Here is a 19130-nt window from a genome sequence, read left to right on the forward strand (position 1 = left end):
GTTGTGATACATTTTACTGTTTTGAAACACTAATATTTGTGTTCAGCTAAGTCTCCTGATTAAAACAGTACCCCCCATGTACAGATTTTATAGTATTTTTGAAAGTTACAGGGTCAAATATAAGACTGTTTTTTCACATCGAAATTTGCCAGATTGGTAATGTTGCCTTTGAGAGCGTATGGTAGCCCAGAATGAGAATTACCCCCATGATGGCATACCATTTGCAAAAGAATACAACACAAGGTATTGCAAATGAGGTATGTTCCGTCTTTTTTATTAGCCACTTAGTAACAAACACTGGCCAAAGTTAGCGTTCATAATAGTTTTTTTTTTGCATTTTTAACACACAAACAGATATAAATGCTAACTTTGGCCAGTGTTTGTGACTAAGTGGCTACTAAAAAAACTGGACATATCCCATATTGAATACCCTTGGTTGCCTACTTTTTTTAAAATATATGGTTTGATGGGTGTAAATTACATTGGCCGGCTTCAAAAATGTCCCGAAAAGGACACGGATGCATGATGACCAGCTGTGAAAATTCCAAGTTGGAAAACTGGAATGCGCACCCTCCAAATAAGGTCTTTTAGCTCCCAGAGAACCCGACACACCTACAAATGGGTGATATCACTGTACTCAGGAGATGTTGCTCAACACATATTGGGGTGTTCTTTGGCAGTAACACTTAAAGTTCTCAGTACATGTATTCTTAAATTGCTATGTGTCAAAAAATCCAAAATTATTTTTTTAATTTGTCATAGATTGGTGATAAAATGGTTGCATGAAAAGAGTCAAAATACCCAGAGTTTAATACCTTAGGCTGTCTTCTTTAAAAATATATATACATGTGAAGGGTTATTCAGGGATTCCTGACAGATATCAGTGTAACTGGTTTGGAAATAGCAAAGTGCTACTTGTACTTATAGCCCTATACCTTTTCAAAAAAAAAGCCAAGAACATGTTCACATTGGGTATTTCTAAACTTAGGACAAAATTTAGAAACTATTTAGCATGGATGTTTTTTGGCAGTTTTAGATGCGTAACAGATTTTGGGGGTCAAAGTTCAAAAAAGTGTTTTTTTTTACATTTTTCGTCATATTTTATATTTTTTTATAGTAAATTATATGATATGATTAAAATAATGGTATCTTTACAAAGACTATTTAACCCCTTAAGGACACATGACATGTCTGACATGTCATTATTCCCTTTTATTCCAGAAGTTTGGTCCTTAAAGGGAAACTCCAGTGCCAGGAAAACGATCCGTTTTCCTGGCACTGGAGGGTCCCTCTCCCTCCCACCCAGTGGTGTATCCTGGTTTTGTGCTGCCCTAGGCAGGACAAAACTCAGGTGCCCCCGTCCCGCCCACGCCACCCCCACCCAACCCTCCCCCCCCGTCCGCGCCACCCCCACCCAACCCTCCCCCCGCCCGCGCCACCCCCACCCAACCCTTCCCCCGTCCCGCCTCACACACACATTCACTGACAAATACGCACACACTCACTAACAGACACACACACTCACTAGCAGATACACACACACACTAACATACACACACACACTTACAGACACACACACTAACACACACACACACTGACATACGCACACACTAAAACACACACTAACAGACACACACTTACAGACACACACACACACACACTAACAGACACACACATACAGACATACACACACACACTAACAGACATACACACACACACTAACAGACATACACACACACACTAACAGACATACACACACACACTGACATACACACACACACACACACACTGACATACACACACACACACACACACTAACAGACATACACACACTGACATATACACACACACACACACACTAACAGACACACACAGACTCACACAATAACAGACATACCCACACAATAACAGACATACACACACACACTAACAGACATACACACACACACTAACAGACACACACTTACAGACATACACACACTAACAGACACACACACACACACAGACACACTAACAGACATACACACACACTAACAGACATACAAACACACTCACTCACTCACATATTTAATACATTCTTTTTTTTACATTTAACCCCCCCAGCCTCCTTACCTTTGGGAATGGGGGGTATCTGCTGCTGGGCAGTGCAGGTAGGTGGGCGGCCGGCGAGGGAGCACTTCCTCTGAGCGGTCTGCTCAGCTCCCTCGCGCGCCGCAGAGTGAGGCTGGGAGGCGGAGCCGGAATATGACGTCATATTCCGGCTCCCAGCCTCACTCTGCGGCGCGCGAGGGAGCTGAGCAGACCGCTCAGAGGAAGTGCTCCCTCGCCGGCTGCCCACCTACCCGCACTGCCCAGCAGCCCGCCGGCCGCCCAGCATGCCTTGTTAGCCGCAAGGCTAACAAGGCATTTGCCCTGGGCATTTGGGGGCGGCTTTTTTTGCCGCCCCCTGAAAAATGCCGCCCAAGGCAAATGCCTTGTTTGCCTCGCGGCTAATACGCCCCTGCTCCCACCCCCAATCCCCAGTTGCTGAAGGGGTGAAAACCCCTTCAGTGACTTACCAGGGGCAGCGACAGGTCCCACGTCGCTGCTTCCTCCTCCCCTGCCGCTCCTCCTTCTGCTTACGTCGGCCGGTGGGCGAGACTGATCTCGCCCGCTGGCCGAGGAGACCTAATGCGCATGTGCGGCAATGCCGCGCATGCGCATTAGCGCACCCCATAGGAAAGCATTGAAAATGAATTTCAATGCTTCCCTATGGGGAATAGAGCGACGCTGGAGGTCCTCACACAGAGTGAGGACGTCCAGCGACGCTCTAGCACAGAAAACCTGTGCTATGAAGCAGGAAGTGCCCTCTAGTGGCTGTCTAATAGACATCCATTAGGGGAGGACTTAACCCTGCAAGGTAATTATTGCAGTTTAAAAAAAACTGCAATAATTACAGTTGCAGGGTTAAGGGTAGTGGGAGTTGGCACCCAGACCACTCCAATGAGCAGAAGTGGTCTGGGTGCCTGGAGTGTCCCTTTAACCCCTTAAGGACCAAACTTCTGGAATAAAAGGGAATCACGACATGTCACACATGTCATGTGTCCTTAAGGGGTTAAGGGGTTAATGGCGAGATAAACTGTATATAATATGTGTGGGTACAGTAAATGAGTAAGAGGAAAAATACAGCTAAACACAAACACCGCAGAAATGTAAAAACAGCCCTGGTACCAAACGGTAAAAAAATTGAAAAGCGGTCTGGTCACTAAGGGGTTAAAGAGTACTTTTCATGACAAATACAACTTTCAGAAATATTTACTAAACACCGGATTTTGCCCAGATAGGCAGATTCCAGTGAACATGATCATACTCTTAAGCCAATTCCAGTTGAAATCTGGTCCCTCTGACCAGGTTTGAAACAATCACCTGCATGAATTCCGTGTAAAGCTTAAAATCAGTGATTTCGCATTCGAATCCTATACAAACTACGGGATTCAGAAGATTCACAAAGCATTGATTTTGATGAAATTCAAAACCAAATGCATCTGGTAGAATGCAAATTTACATATTATATTTTACTTTCTTTTTGCAAGAAAACTGATAATGTGAAGATCTATTTGCCCAGTAGCAGAATTTGCAGCCAGCAGGCAAATAGTAAAAAAAAAAAAAAAAAAAACCTTGGCTGTGCAAGGGTTAATTATGTAGCTGCAGGCCAATGCTTGCTAGCCAGCCACCCCATTTGAAGAGTAAAAAAATAAATTTATTAAAAGCCTGTTAAGACCCCCATATTACTATAACAGTGGTATTTCACCTCCCTATGCCCCCACCTGCTGCATGGCACGTCTACCACAATTTTTAAAAATAGCAAGTGGGCATCCAAATGCTCCATCCCATTGCAATGGAGCGTGTTAAATAACTTGGAGATGAACACATCACTGTCATTTTAAAGAAATGAAAGCTCATTATTGTGTACAATAGAGTACAGGTCAAACTTGATCTCTCTTGTCTAAACTAGACAGATAATTCAAATCTTTATTGTCTATTCTTCCTTTTTTTTTACTCTTCTTTCTCTGTGTTCATAACAACTACACAGAACATAATAATAATATATGCCAACCAGTGCTAAAACAGATTTTCCAAAAGATTTGGAAACAAAATGATGAACAGGGATGTAATGATAAATCTGTAAACTTTTTGTTTCTGCATGCTGTGTCCATCTATGAAATGAAAATAATACAGAGGTTTTTATGGATATAAATATATTGGTGACAACAACATTTTGCTTTATGGCTTAATAATTGCTAGGAAATGGATTTAGAGGGTAATACGGCTATTTCATTTACCAAGTCCCCCATCTTAACTTGAATACATAATACATACTTGCGTTACGAGTGGCATGGTTTTTGATAATCTTTTTAAATTTTTGTACAATGAACTGAAATATGTAAAAATTAACAATATCGTTTATTGTTTTTTCAGCCATGTAATTATGATTGTTTCAGTAATATTAGAATAAAAATTTCTTATACGCTGAATGCAGACCAGCTCCGACGTGACCTTCCCGCACCAATACTGGATATGTATGAACCCCAATACACTTTTGTTGAGGTATGATTTTACCAAGTACTTTTTTTAGTTTTAATATTCTAAACTAATGCAGCTGTATGTTTCAATTTGTCAAGTTCTGATATTCGTAACAGTTAGTATTTATAAGGTTTCAAATACAATTAAATATATAGACAGCCTGTAAATTATATCCAAATAGGGACAACATTTCTATTGCTGAAATGTAATGGGAACTTCTGCCTTAGTGACAGGGCCGGCCCAAGACATTGTGCTGCCTAGGTCCAAGGATGAAATGTTGCCTCCCCCTCCCCCAAAAATAACACGCCCACCATAACATGCCCACATCCATTATGTTTGATAAGGGGTAGTCAACCTTTTAATTCCTACCGCCCACTTTTGTGGGCCGATGAGGGAGATGTTTGAACTCCTCATGGTTCCGAGAGGGCTCACAGCATGGCTGGCTCTGCAGTGGCCGGCAGGTGAGATGACAATGTCCCCTGCCGCCCTGCGCATCTCGAGTCACTGGGCATTTTACACAGAACCCACCACCGCCCACCTTAAAGCCTGAATCGCTCAGTAGGGACCAGGTTAACGACCCCTGTGTTAGATCATAAAAATGAAAACTAAAATAAAACTCAATAAAGAGTTGATTCACGTCAAGTGCTTCCAAGTGAAAACTGTACTTGTTATATGTATGGAACTGTTTTAAAACCAATGGAGGCCAAATGTCAATACGATAGACCTACAAATCCCATGATACTTTGCCAACCTTATGTTGGCAAAGCATCTGGGGGCTGTAGTTCCACAATATTTGGCTTCCCTGGTTTAAAGGTATACTTTAATGAAAAGGCAGTGTTTACATTATTGCCTAGTAACATCTCTAGTGGCAGTCACTTTAGACGGCCATTAGAGATGCTTCCTAGTCCAGTGCTACAGTGTGCATCACCTGCATTCAGTGTCTCCACGCTTTGCATGGAGACGTTGAACATTCCCTTTGATTCAATGCATCTCGAAAGTAGATGTTGATTGGCGCAGTGGGCGTTTTTCCATGCATGCGCAATAGACTCCCAATGCTTTCCTTTGGGAAAGCATTGGCTTGGCTAAGATCATCAAGATTGATGAGCTCAGTAATGGAGGTGGGGCCAGCCACAACAAGACCAGCATGGCCTGGGTAAAAAGGTTTCCCGTGCGATCGAAGGGGAACCAGTACCTAAACACACACACTCACAGACAGACGCACACTTATTGACTTGACACACACTCACTGACTGATAGAGACACGTTCATTGACAGACACACACACTCACTGACAGACACACACTCATTGGTTTGACACACTGACAGACACACACACACGCACTGACAGACACACTTACTCTTGGCGTACACACGCACTGGCTGACATACACGCACTGGCAGACTCACTTACTCTTACTAGCAGACACAGTCAAAGACAGACACAGTCAGACACACACACACACAGACAGACAGACACACCCAGTCACTGACAGATACAGTCACTGACATACATACACAGCAGACAGACACAGAGTCACTGACAGACACACACAGAGTCACTGACAGACACACACAGAGTCACTGACAGACACACAGTCACTGACAGACACACACACACTGACAGATACACTTACTCTTACTGACACACACTCTCACTGACAGACACACACACACTGACAGACACACACACACTGACAGACACACACACACTGACAGACACACACACACTGACAGACACACACACACTGACAGACACACTTACTCTTACTGACACACACTCTCACTGACAGACACACAATGACAGACACACTTAATCCTACTGACAGACACACATTTACTCATTCTTGCAGACACTCTCACAAATCAATTATATTTTGTGTTGGTTGATATATTTCTTTTTTAGGCCATCAGGTCTCCTTACCCTTAAGAGTCTTCTCCCTGGGGTCCAGTTGCTTCTATGTTCTTTGCTCTTCTCTCCTCCCTTGCGCTGTTTAGTGATGCAGTGCCAGAAAGACGTCACATTCCGGTGCCCGGCATCACCACAGAGGGGCGAAGGAGCCGAGAGGAGCAGGAAGAACCTGACAGCTAAGAGAGCTCCCTTGCCACCAGCTGCCTCCCTCTCGCCCACGACATGTAATGTATAGGCAGAGTAGGCACCTGCCCTGTGGGGTAAGCAGATGCCTACTCTGCATTGCCGCTCTAGATCCCTGTCAAAGAGATTGGGCCGCGCGGCACCCTCACCTCATTGCGCCCGGGCCTCTGCACTTGTGCCATTTTAGTGGCGGACAAGGGTGGGATGCAGGGGCAGAAAAATGCCTATTTAGGTGCTGTCTGGAGCCATTGCCCCACACCGTCCCGGCTCTGCTTAGTGATATCACAGACAACTAGGGGACACAGGTACCACTTCAAATGGTTTTTATCCTTATCGTTGGATGGCCGCAGAGGATGCCTGGAACCATAACCACTGTAATGGTTATAGTGCTGTTCTTTTAAATTGGAACAAATCATAGAAAATGCCTTACATGATTTGGATTTAGGTATGCAAATATGTCAAATAAAATTGTTGGACCGCTCCACAATACCATAGATATTTTATTAAGATACACATACCTTTTTTGGATGGATAGTTCTTAAGTTTGAGTCTAGTTCCTTCAATGCAGATGTGTTGTATTGGTTTGTGAGCTGTTCTCATCAAAGAAAAACTCCCTTTATACAGCAATCGTGGGGCTGAGATTATATTCTTTGTTTCTGTGGACTGGCTTGCTCCAATTGTAGTTTTTTTTTTTTTTTTTTACATACCTTACCTTGTATTACTGTAGAGCTCCATAACTGCTCATTAACATAATCCAAGTTCCTAGTGAGGGGAAAAGAAAAGTATGACCATGTCATCTTATGACATTTACAGCCCTTTGGATGTTAATTGGTTGTCAAATATTGCTCCTATTAAATCTCTGTTTTTTAAAACCAGCTCCAGATCTGAAATGGCCTTCTGACTGTGATTCTGACTGTGATTTGTTTTATACCTTCTGTGTTTTATGGTCAAAGCAAGAGATCGATGAAACCAGTGGACTTGTTGCTCTTTCCAGTGCAATCCCCTATTACTTGTAGCTCTCCCCAAGAAAAAATTAATAAATAGCTCAGCAGATAGCTCAGCAGAGTCTAACCTGTAACGAAGAGGTAAAGAAGGGTACATAAGTAGTAGTGGTGATGATGAATCTAATGATGATATAACTCATCCCCTCAACACTGCAAAATCTACACTTCAGAAAACATTTTGCAGGCAATACGATAAATAGTGGCCAATTGTTTGAGTGAGCAGACAGGCACCAATGTTGACAACTTTTTTTTTTTGGTCAACAATGGAGCTGCTAACAAGTACTTTGAAATTGGTTGGTTCCTTTGTAGGTGTGCACTGTTCAAATACTACATCTTTTAGTGCAATTCCAGAAGGAAACACAAAGGTGACAACATACTTGATCATTGCACGAGGATTGCTGGACATTTCTATCATAGTGAAGGTTATCCAAGTCTTGAGACAGGAGCAAAAGAAAACAGGGCTTCCCACACACCAGCAGCAAGTTACCAGCACGTAGTGGAACTCCAGTTTAGACATGTTGGAAAGGATTTTGGCAGAGGGCAATTCATAGTGGTTTTCCAAACAGTACATTGTAGTTGGGTAGCCGCTGGGATGTGAGTGTAGGACAATAACAGTCTGATTTTCAGAAAAAAATGAGGCATGCTCATTGAGGAAGATTTGCAGATTGAGCTTGACATGTGTGTTTTTCTTAGCAGCAGCACAACCACAACACAGCACTGTAGATCATATGCGTTTTGGGCAGAGGCTCTTTGCATTTTGTTCAGAGCATGTCAAAGACGAAGTAGTTGAAAGGAGACCAGTGCCTCTGAAATGTTCATACTTTATCTGTCTATACCTACTTTGTCTTCTACTGCTGACCCTCTGAGCTACTGGAATGACAAGAAGAGTATGTGGCCTGCTTTCTGTCTCGTTGCCCTTCAGCTATTTCCATATCCATCAACCACTGTCCAAAGTTGCGGAATGCTTTCTGTTGAATTGAGTTTTCTGTCCACAACACTCACAAATGCAACTGATGGAGCAAATAACATTCCACGGGTTTAAACTTCCCAAATTGGATTACCCTGCTCTTCACATTAATAATAAAAAAAAAAAGAAATTACTTTACTCTTGATGCTGCTGCAGTTTCAATTTTTTTCAAATGCCTTTCATTGCCGTTGTTTAGCCCTGCCTGACTGAGTCTTGTGTTGGTACTCAACCCATCCACCCTGAGAAGAACAAATCTTTGCCCCAATTCCAGTCTGTAGCATCATTGACAGTCCTTCAGTGTGAAAAAACAGTGTCCTAGCAGACATCACAAGACTCACAAAACCACTATAATAAGAGGCAGTTGTAAAAAGGGGGAGAAGCAGCAGGAGTAATTTAATATGAAAATAGGGGAATTTTCAATTTCATAAGAGGACAAAGTCAGTGAGCAAATGACTCACTCACCCATTCCATTTCATTTGTTGAAAAATTAGCTTTTTTCAAATAAAAAAAAACTCCTACTATTACTAGGGCACTATTTGGTTTTCAAAAACTGAAGGAAGGCCACTGACGCTACAGACTTGATGTGTGGGAAGGGGTGACTGGGTCGCCCATTGCCCAATGGCTTTTAACTTTGATTTTATTGAAGAATTGCTTTGTTTTTAGATTAAAATGACTCCTGCTGCAGTTGTTCCTCGGTATTCATTAATACAAGATTGCAAAAGTAAAAAATAATCATCACTAAGTTCTTTCACTTAATTTGTGTAATAAAATATTTAGAATAACCTCACTATGACAAGTCGACCACTCAGGATTCCCATTGTATAAATCCTGATATTGCCTAGCCTTCCTAGCCATTAGGCTAGGCAATATTGTAGTAATTTTTGCATTTGAAAAGGCACATATTGTCCAGCCTTTTTTGGCTTGTTTGTCTCCATATATGTTTCAAAAGTTGGGTGAGGCAAACCATCATATACACGAGTATCAGACATCCCAAATTAAATTTTATTTTCAGACAAAGTTGTTCCGCAGAACCACATTTTCTAGCCGTGCACAGGTCTATTATGATAGTTAAATGTGCTGGCAAAGGTATTAAACTAAATGAAACAATTAACACTACTAAACTGTGTTGCTTCTTTATTACAGCTTCCTTATGTGAAAGACTGCAATAATAAGACTACCTGCATTCCTATCTTAAAGTTAATAACAGAAGAATCGGGGTATGTCAAAATAACCTTCATATCTACTTAGAGTCTTTATCCGTGATAAAGCAAAACACCGTTCACTATAAATTTCTCTTACTTTAGGAGGGGGCTTGTAGTTGGACAAACCAAAGATTTGACAGTGAATTTTACCCTTATCAACTCCGGTGATGACTCATACAGGACAACTATTTTGATAGCCTACCCCAACAACCTGCAAGTCAAAATCATAAAAACGGTAAGAAATACATGGTGTCGTTTTTATGTGATAACAAATTAAAGGGTTACTCCAAGCACCATGATCACTTAGTGATCTTACTTGGAGTAACCCTTTAACATTAAAATGGGAAAGTTATGTACTCATATGTTAACATATATATATATATATATATATATATGCATATATATATATATATATATATATATATATATATATATATATATATATATATATATATATATATATATATATATATATATATATATATATATATATATATATATATATATATATATATATACACACACTTTTCAAAAAAATAAAGGGAACACAAAAATAACACATCCTAGATCGGAATTAATTAAATATTCTTCTGAAATACTTTGTTCTTTACATAGTTGAATGTGCTGACAACAAAATCACACAAAAATAAAAAAATGGAAATCAAATTTTTCAACCCATGGAGGTCTGGATTTGGAGTCACACTCAAAATTAAAGTGGAAAAACACACTACAGGCTGATCCAACTTTGATGTAATGTCCTTAAAACAAGTCAAAATGAGGTTCAGTAGTGTGTGTGGCCTCCACATGCCTGTATGACCTCCCTACAACGACTGTGTATGCTCCTGATGAGGTGGCGCATGGTCTCCTGAGGGATCTCCTCCCAGACCTGGACTAAAGCATCTGCCAACTCCTGGACAGTCTGTAGTGCAACGTGACGTTGGTGCATGGAGCAAGACATGATGCCCCAGATGTGCTCAATTGGATTCAGGTCTGGGGAATGGGCGGGCCAGACCATAGCATCAATGCCTTCATCTTGCAGGAACTGCTGACACACTCCAGCCACATGACGTCTAGCATTGTCTTGCATTAGGAGGAACCCAGGGCCAACCGCACCAGCATATGGTCTCATAAGGGGTCTGAGGATCTCATCTCGGTACCTAATGGCAGTCAGGCTACCTCTGGCGAGCACATGGAGGGCTGTGCGGCCCCCCAAAGAAATGTCACCCCACACCATTACTGACCTACTGCCTAACCGGTCATGCTGGAGGCTGTTGTAGGCAGCAGAACGTTCTCCACGGTGTCTCCAGACTCTGTCACATCGGTCACATGTGCTCAGTGTGAACCTGCTTTCATCTGTGAAGAGCACAGGGCGCCAGTGGCGAATTTGCCAATCTTGGTGTTCTCTGGCAAATGCCAAATGTCCTGCACAGTGTTGGGCTGTAAGTAAAAACCCCACCTGTGGACATCGGGCCCTCATACCACCCTTATGGAGTCTGTTTTTGACCGTTTGAGCAGACACATGCACATTTGTGGCCTGCTGGAGGTCATTTTGCACATCTCCACGTCTCCTGATGTACTGGCCTGTCTCCTGGTAGCGCCTCCATGCTCTGGAGACTACGCTGACAGACACAGCCAACCTTCTTGCCACAGCTCGCATTGATGTGCCATCCTGGATGAGCTGCACTACCTGAGCCACTTGTGTGGGTTGTAGACTCCGTCTCATGCTACCACTAGAGTGAAAGCACCGCCAGCATTCAAAAGGGACCAAAACATCAGCCAGGAAGCATAGGAACTGAGAAGTGGTCTGTGGTCACCACCTGCAGAACCACTCCTTTATTGGGGGTGTCTTGCTAATTGCCTATAATTTCCACCTGTTGTCTATCCCATTTGCACAACAGCATGTGAAATTGATTGTCACTCAGTGTTGCTTCCTAAGTGGACAGTTTGATTTCACAGAAGTGTGATTGACTTGGAGTTAACTTGTGTTGTTTAAGTGTTCCCTTTATTTTTTTTGAGCAGTGTGTATATATATATATATATATATATGTGTGTGTGTGTGTGTGTGTGTGCTATAGATTAGAATTATATTTTCACTTGAATGCTATTGTGTTAATTATCACTATTTACACTCTACCTTTTCCTCTTTATATTGCACCAGTATTATCAATAACTGTATATTAAAGGGTTATTTCAAGCTTAAACTTAAGTGTTTTGAAGTGGTTATTGTGCCAGGAACCTGTATGTGTAGCATTCATAATGAAGCACTGCACATACAAGGATATTTGGACTACGTTCCTGTTGTGGCACTGCAATTGCTAATGTCAATTCTGTCCAGATTTCTGTGCACAAAAGTCACATCAATCAGCAGCATGAGAGGAGATTGGCTCCCAGTTGGACCCAGGTAAAAGGCACACTGTTGCATAATCTCTACAGTGCCCTGTCATGGTTATTAAGCTTGGAGTAACCCTTTAAGCATATTACACATGTAATATAACATTTATTAGTTTAGGTGTATCATGAGATACATTTTCCTTTTCTGAAATAATGCCTTTTTCTATTCCAATTAATTTGTTTTTCTTTTCTTTTCTTTTATTTTGTAGCCAAATTCTCCCAGCATCAAATGTTCAGATCACAAAACTCTACAGTCATCTCTGAATTGTGACATTGGACATCCTGTCTTCAAAGCATCTAATGTAAGTCCAGCAAATTTCTGCTGAAAGTGTTAAGTCCTTGAGCACAAACGGTTTCCTAAAGGGATCCTATAGTGTGAGGAAAACAAATCCCACGCGGCTGAAGGGCTTGTCACTCACCTGAATCAAGAGCCGATGTCCCTTGGTGCTGGGTCAAGCTCCACCCGCGCTCCTCCGCCACTGACGTCAACTAGCAGGGGAGACCTAATGGGGAAAATGGGCACCTATGGGGTAAGGACGTCCAGCGTCAGATAACGGATCAAAGGTCCGTTTCTATTCCAGAAATTACTCTAGTGGCAGTCTACCAAACGTAACCCTGCAAGGTAATTATTGCAGTTTCTCAGAAACTGCAATAATTACTTTTGCAGGTTAAGGGACATGGGATATTGCACCCATTTAACTTCAATGAACTGAAGTGGTCTGGGTGCATACAGTGTCCCTTTATATAACAACAGCTTTAAAATAACAAATATAAAACGTGTTTAAGTGAAAAATATTTTTAAATAAGTAACTAATTTTCAAAAGTCAAAAAGGGTCAGGTCCTAAAATAAAATAAGTATTTGAACTCTCTAGGTTTGTCATTCTTTCCTGAAACATTGCTTGTCCCCAATTCTCCTGGAATGCGGTGCAAATTCGGCAAACAGACAAAGAAAGCATTGTCACTTTTTTAGATTCCCATCCCACTCTTCTGTAGATTCCCTTTAAATTGACCTGTTGCTTTAAAGAAACACTATAGTGTTAGTAATACACACATGTATTCCTGATGCTATAGTGTCCTACTAGCAATTTAGGTGACCGCCGGCTCCCCACCTCTCGCTTGTAATTTAAAAATCATTTTAGCCCCCGCCGTGCCAGTCTCCAGGCTGCTGCCACACCTCTCTGGCTAAGATCATCTAATGCCTTATCCACAGGGATGAATTAGGAGACTAGTATGCATATGCGGCAATTGCTGTGCCAATCAAATGCTCTCTAAAAGCAGTCTTCGATTGAAAACTAAGTCTGACTTGTTTCTCACAGGGTAAGCACATCAAGTGGCTGGTCTTTCTGTGTTTCACACCGCAATTAAAATATTGCTGTTCCTACAAAACGGCAATGTTTTATATTGCAGGGTTAAAACAACAGGGGTCCTACCCTCAGACCACTTAATTGAGATGATGTGATGTGGGTTCCTTTAGCTGTAGTTTAACATGTTTACATTTTTATGGCAATTAACTGATTAAATGTAATGCAGTTGTTGTTTTTCCTCATCACTGATATGGCTGTAATTGAATATTTTCACATTTTTGAGTTATTATGATGTTGCGGTAAACTTTAGAATATTGTATAGAAAAAGTTAATCCTTTAACTTCCTCAAACAGTAACGATGAAACTCTTTTCTTTTTTTTTTTCTGTATAGGCAGCATTTTCTGTTGTTTGGCAACTAAATGAATTAAAGTTCACTGAAGAAAACGTAATCATTAATATTAATGTTAGCAAGTAAGTGGTATTTATTCTATTATAAAAAATGAGTGCAACATTCTTAGCATCAAAGGACCACACTTATCAAGACAAAACTGGAAAAAGGAATTAAATTAGCTGACAAAAAAACAAAACATTTCTTTGTTTTACATGTTTTTCAACTTCCACATTAAAAGCGCTTTACCCAATAATTCTTCCAGTTCTGCCTTGGCAGTTTTTTGTTGTCATTGTATAAAATTATTTAACTGCAGTTTGCAGCAGAGCGCCAGCAGCACTTTCTCATACATGAATACCATGTGGCCCTGTTCAAGTATTACCGGTCCATCTCTCTGATTCGCAGAAAATTTGCTTGTGTTAATACTGACAATGTTGCAAATATCTTCCTAAAAGGACTGTATAAAACGGTCCAAATGTGATCCAGGGATGTTTTCAGGTGTCTAGCCATACTCACTTGCTCTGGTGCCCCCAGTCTCATCCTAACAGGACTGTATAAAACACTCCAAATTTGATCCAGGGATGTATTCTTGTGTCTAGTAACACTCACTTGCTTTTTTATTTAGTGGGTAGTCAGTGGGGTGTGTCTAATTTATTTTGTGTTGGCAGGTAAACTTGACAACAAGAGTCAGACTTCCCAAATTGAGAGGGTAATGTACACACCAATATCTCTAGGGAATACTCCCCCCGGGATGCTCCAAACAGGGAGGGCCAGGTTCCCAAAAGTCCAATGGTAACAAATACAAATGTATGGGCACACTCGATGGTTTCTAAAGGCAGTCTTTTATTAGAAGTAAAGAGCCAACGTTTTGGCTTCTATCCGGGTCTTTGTTAAGTCTTGTCATTAACCCTGCAATAAAATTATTCACCCATTACACCCTTACACTGTGCTGTATATGTAAATCTAAATTTACGTATTGCTCAAAAATTTCCTCAAAAGTAACATTGTCACAAATTAGTTTCAGTTCCCTTAACCCTGTCTCTCTAAAGCATGGGCGTCCAAAGGTAGATACCCAGATGTTTTAAAGCTACAGTCTCCATGATGCTTTGTCCTTCTAAAGGCATTCTAAAGGCACACAAAGCATCATGGGAGTTGTAGTTCTACAACATCTGAGGATCTACCTTTTTGGGCACCCCTGCTCTAAAGGACTAAACAAAGACTAAGCACTACAAGTGGAGTAATTGGAGCAATCTGACTGCCTAATATTTAATGATAAGCAGATGCACACAGGGTAGATGGTTCATTGGTTCATGCCCAAAAACCTGACTGTTCCCTACAGGTGTTTTACAATCTCATGCTATTCTGATGGAAAACTCTGAACCTGACACAGTGGTGCATGCTAAAATGTCTGGTGTTTTGATATTGTATAATATGACATCCTCTAAGCATGTGGTTTGTGAGGTAAACCCAAAACCTGGGGATATGATTATTAACATGTTCTGTTAATAAAGGTAAAATGCAGAAAGTGCTATGCTGTATAACATTTTCAATTTTGTATCATCTGTGATTTCTTCTCAGCATTAATAATATCACAAATCTCCCGCACCATCAAATTTTGCTTCCAGTGAAACATTCCTTCAGTGCTGTCCTCTCTGCGTAAGTGATAAAAATATGTTTTTAAATAATAATGATAATAATTATTACTATTATTATATATAACTATTGGATTCTTACTAGTGTTCAGTTGATTGTATCTGTTGCACATGTTTGTACTATATATTGTAACCTTTAAGACTCAAGAGAGGTGCACATAGATAGACAGATAGATAGATAGATAGATAGATAGATAGCAGCAATACACTGAATCCATTGCATCCAATACACACACTCTGCAACCACTGCACAATACATCCATTGCATCCATTACACTGCATCTACTACACTGCATCCACAACACAAACACAAACACCGCACACACTACATTGCATCCACTACACAAACATAGACACAGCACACTACATCCATTGCATCCATTACACTGCATCTACTACACTGCATCCACAACACAAACACAGACCCCGCACACACTACATTGCATCCACTACACAAACATAGACACTGCACACACTACACCAACACTGCAGTCTGCACACACTACACTGCATCTACTACACATCTGCAGACACTGCATCCACTACACACTCTGCATCCACTACACCAGCATCCATTGGATACACTGCACAAACACACACTGCATCCACTATACACATGCACACGAGGCATTCATTATACACACTGCATTGCCTACACACACTACATTTCCTACAAAGACACTGCATTTACTACACACACTGCATAACATGAAATTTGAAGTCAAAATAGTCGAACTGGAAAAATTATTTAAGTCAGCTATGATTTCACTTCGCCCACTCTGGCCTAACATTTAAAATTCAATTTGAAATCACTTTGTATTGTCACTTTAGTTTAGTGAATAGCCCGCTAATATGTTTCCCTGGGTATCCTCTCCTTTTAATGCAGGTTGATTTGTAGTTTAGATCATTCAATACTATCAATGTTTTTTCTGGAGTGCGAGGTATGGCTATGGAAACTGGTTTATGGTGCTGTATTCTGCAAAAAAAAAAAAAATTCTGCAAAAATTATAAAGATTTGAGCATGCAAAAAATACTACAGCAGCTCAGAGCCATATGTATATTTAATATTTCCTGACTTATTATCTCGAGAAATCAACTTGTCAACTCGAAAAAACAACTAGTTTTTTCGAAATAACAAGTCAGAAAAAAATTAACAAATAACATGGCCTCTCTTGTGTTCTTTAAAATACAGCGTATTAATGAGTTTCAAATGTGCACTTAACTGCATTGTTAGATCCCACATGTACCCCTGCAGGCAGTTAGGAAATCTACACTGTTATATAAGGAAATGAAAATGATTTTTTACTGTAAGAACAATAAGGATGTGGAATTCTCTGCCTGAATAAGTGTTTTTATCAGAGTCCATACAGAAGTTCAAACAGCTACTAGATGCATACTTACAAAAACAGAATATTTAAGGATATAATTTTTCAATGTAGGGTAATAACTGCTTGATCCAAGGATAAATCTAAATCTGGGGTCAAGAAGGAATTTTACCCCTAGTTTGTTGCAAGATTGGAAGTGTTTCAAACTGGTTTTTATTTTGCCTTCTTTTGGATCAACAGCAAAAAACAAATGTGAGGAAGGCTGAACTTGATGGACGCAAGTCTCTTTTCAGCTATGTAACAAAGTATTAGTCTTATTTTAAGGGCCCACAAGTTTATTGGTGGGATAAGATACATTTTCTTGGATGTTACTGAAAGATGCATTAAATATTTTATTGAGGTTCCACAAGAACAGTTTTTTTTTTAATCAATCTTTATTTTATTCTTTACAAGCATATAAGCATTCAAAACACGATACGCACATATTGTGTAACATGACAGTGACATTTGATAATACCTCATTTTTTTTTTGTAAAAGCGGAATAACAGGCTAAAGTGACATGTCTGAACATAGGACAACAGCTAAACTTGTAATGGAATACATCTTGCTAGACATGTGGATAGAGTCTAAATGACCATGCAGAACAAGCTAGGGTTTCAAAGTGATGTTACCACTGGACCTAGGCTTTCTGACAGGTCACTGCATTGAAAAAGGAAACAGAAAATAAAATCACGGCAGATAGTGGAGTCCAGCATCAGCCGATACCCAGATTCAGGAATGCAGGAAGGTCGGTGAGTGACAAGGCAGGAGTGAGTTATGGGATCCCTCCAGCCCCAGGCCGATGAAGACCAACATCCCTGGTCCATGGACTCGGGTACTCATAGCAGACTCCAAGTCCAGCCCTATTGGGCAATGGCAGAAGCACCTTTTGGTCCTTCGCCACAAGCTGCACCAGGTCTGCTGTCTCTGTGGTGTATGCGACTGGACTGAGTCCCTAGTGATCTTCAGCCAAGGCAGGCTAATATCAGGAGACTCAGATACTTGAAGGTACACTTTGCCCAGAGGGGGCCCACTCACCATCTAATCCCCCTTCATTATCCTCTTTCTTCCGGTCCTGCTTATGTGCAGCTAGGACGTGGGCTTCTAGTTTTGCCCAGAAGCTTGTGAATAACTGACCAAGCCACTCCAGTATGTGTTCAGTTGCCCCTTGTGGGGCCCCATTGGGGAATATCGGCATATACCATCTTGGGGTAATTGGCTATGGGGAGAACTTGTGCAGTATAGCTGCTTCATGTCTGCAGAGGTAAGTGAAGCAAGACAGGCAGTGGGGACCAGGATACCCCACTGGTCCAAAGGGGAGGGGGTGGGAGACAGCAGGATATAGAGTCCCCACAGTCGGCCAAACAGCGTGGAGAGTGTTTATTGAGCCACTAGTTCATTAAGATTTGCAATACACAGATTCATAGGATATATCTGACCAGGAGATATTTCACTATATAACACTAGATATATGAACAGGGGGATGTTCTCTTACACTAAGAGCCATATCTAATAAAGCTCATCTGTATATATACTTGGATTCCACCTGAACCTAATGATTCTGAGTTGTTATATATTTGTCACAAAAGAGCATTAGGATTTCCTTTACTGTTTTGTTTTTTTTCATTTTTTTCACCAGATCCCATTTATACTACATATTCACCTAATTGTGGGTATTTTTATGTTTGTACAGTTACTATTTTCATAACTACTTTAATCTCCAGGTGATACAGTGACTTCTAAACACTTTATGTGCTAGGATTCTATGTATCTATTTGTTTGTTCTTTTTTTTGTCTCTATTTTGGGAACTACACTATTTTTCCGTGTATAAGACGCCCCCATGTATAAGACAACGCCTATTTTCTGAGCCCAGGATTAAGAAATCAACATTTAAAAAATCAAGTAGAACAGCATTGATATTTTAGAGGTGACTTCTGAGGAGAACAACACACTTCTGATTCTCATGCCTCCCCTGTGCTACGGTACTCTGTGAAGTTAATGGCTCTATAGTGCATGCTGGGAGACTACAGCTCCCACAATACAGGAGGTGGTGGGAGGGCATGTTGGTACATCACAGTAGTATTTCCTCTGCTACCTGACCTAATTTCCTCCCCCATAAATATAAATCAGAAAGCAAGACCTACCTGAGGTGGAGCAAACCTTAATATGGCTGCTCCTTTTCTGGTGTGGCATGTCTCTGA

At 40.9% G+C, this 19130-nt stretch overlaps 1 protein-coding gene across 1 annotated transcript in view; it reads left to right on the top strand.

The window, feature by feature from the left end:
• The window catches only part of ITGAE (integrin subunit alpha E), a 112705-nt gene that overhangs the window by 80685 nt on the left and 12890 nt on the right, over positions 1-19130 (top strand). The window contains exons 20-25 of the mRNA XM_063444344.1: positions 4459-4587; positions 9770-9843; positions 9931-10063; positions 12429-12521; positions 13915-13994; positions 15490-15567. Coding sequence (XP_063300414.1) covers positions 4459-4587; positions 9770-9843; positions 9931-10063; positions 12429-12521; positions 13915-13994; positions 15490-15567 — 587 coding nt within the window. The remainder of the gene's footprint in view (positions 1-4458; positions 4588-9769; positions 9844-9930; positions 10064-12428; positions 12522-13914; positions 13995-15489; positions 15568-19130) is intronic.

The sequence above is a fragment of the Pelobates fuscus genome, chromosome 1, assembly GCF_036172605.1.
Source record: "Pelobates fuscus isolate aPelFus1 chromosome 1, aPelFus1.pri, whole genome shotgun sequence".
NCBI lineage: Eukaryota > Metazoa > Chordata > Amphibia > Anura > Pelobatidae > Pelobates > Pelobates fuscus.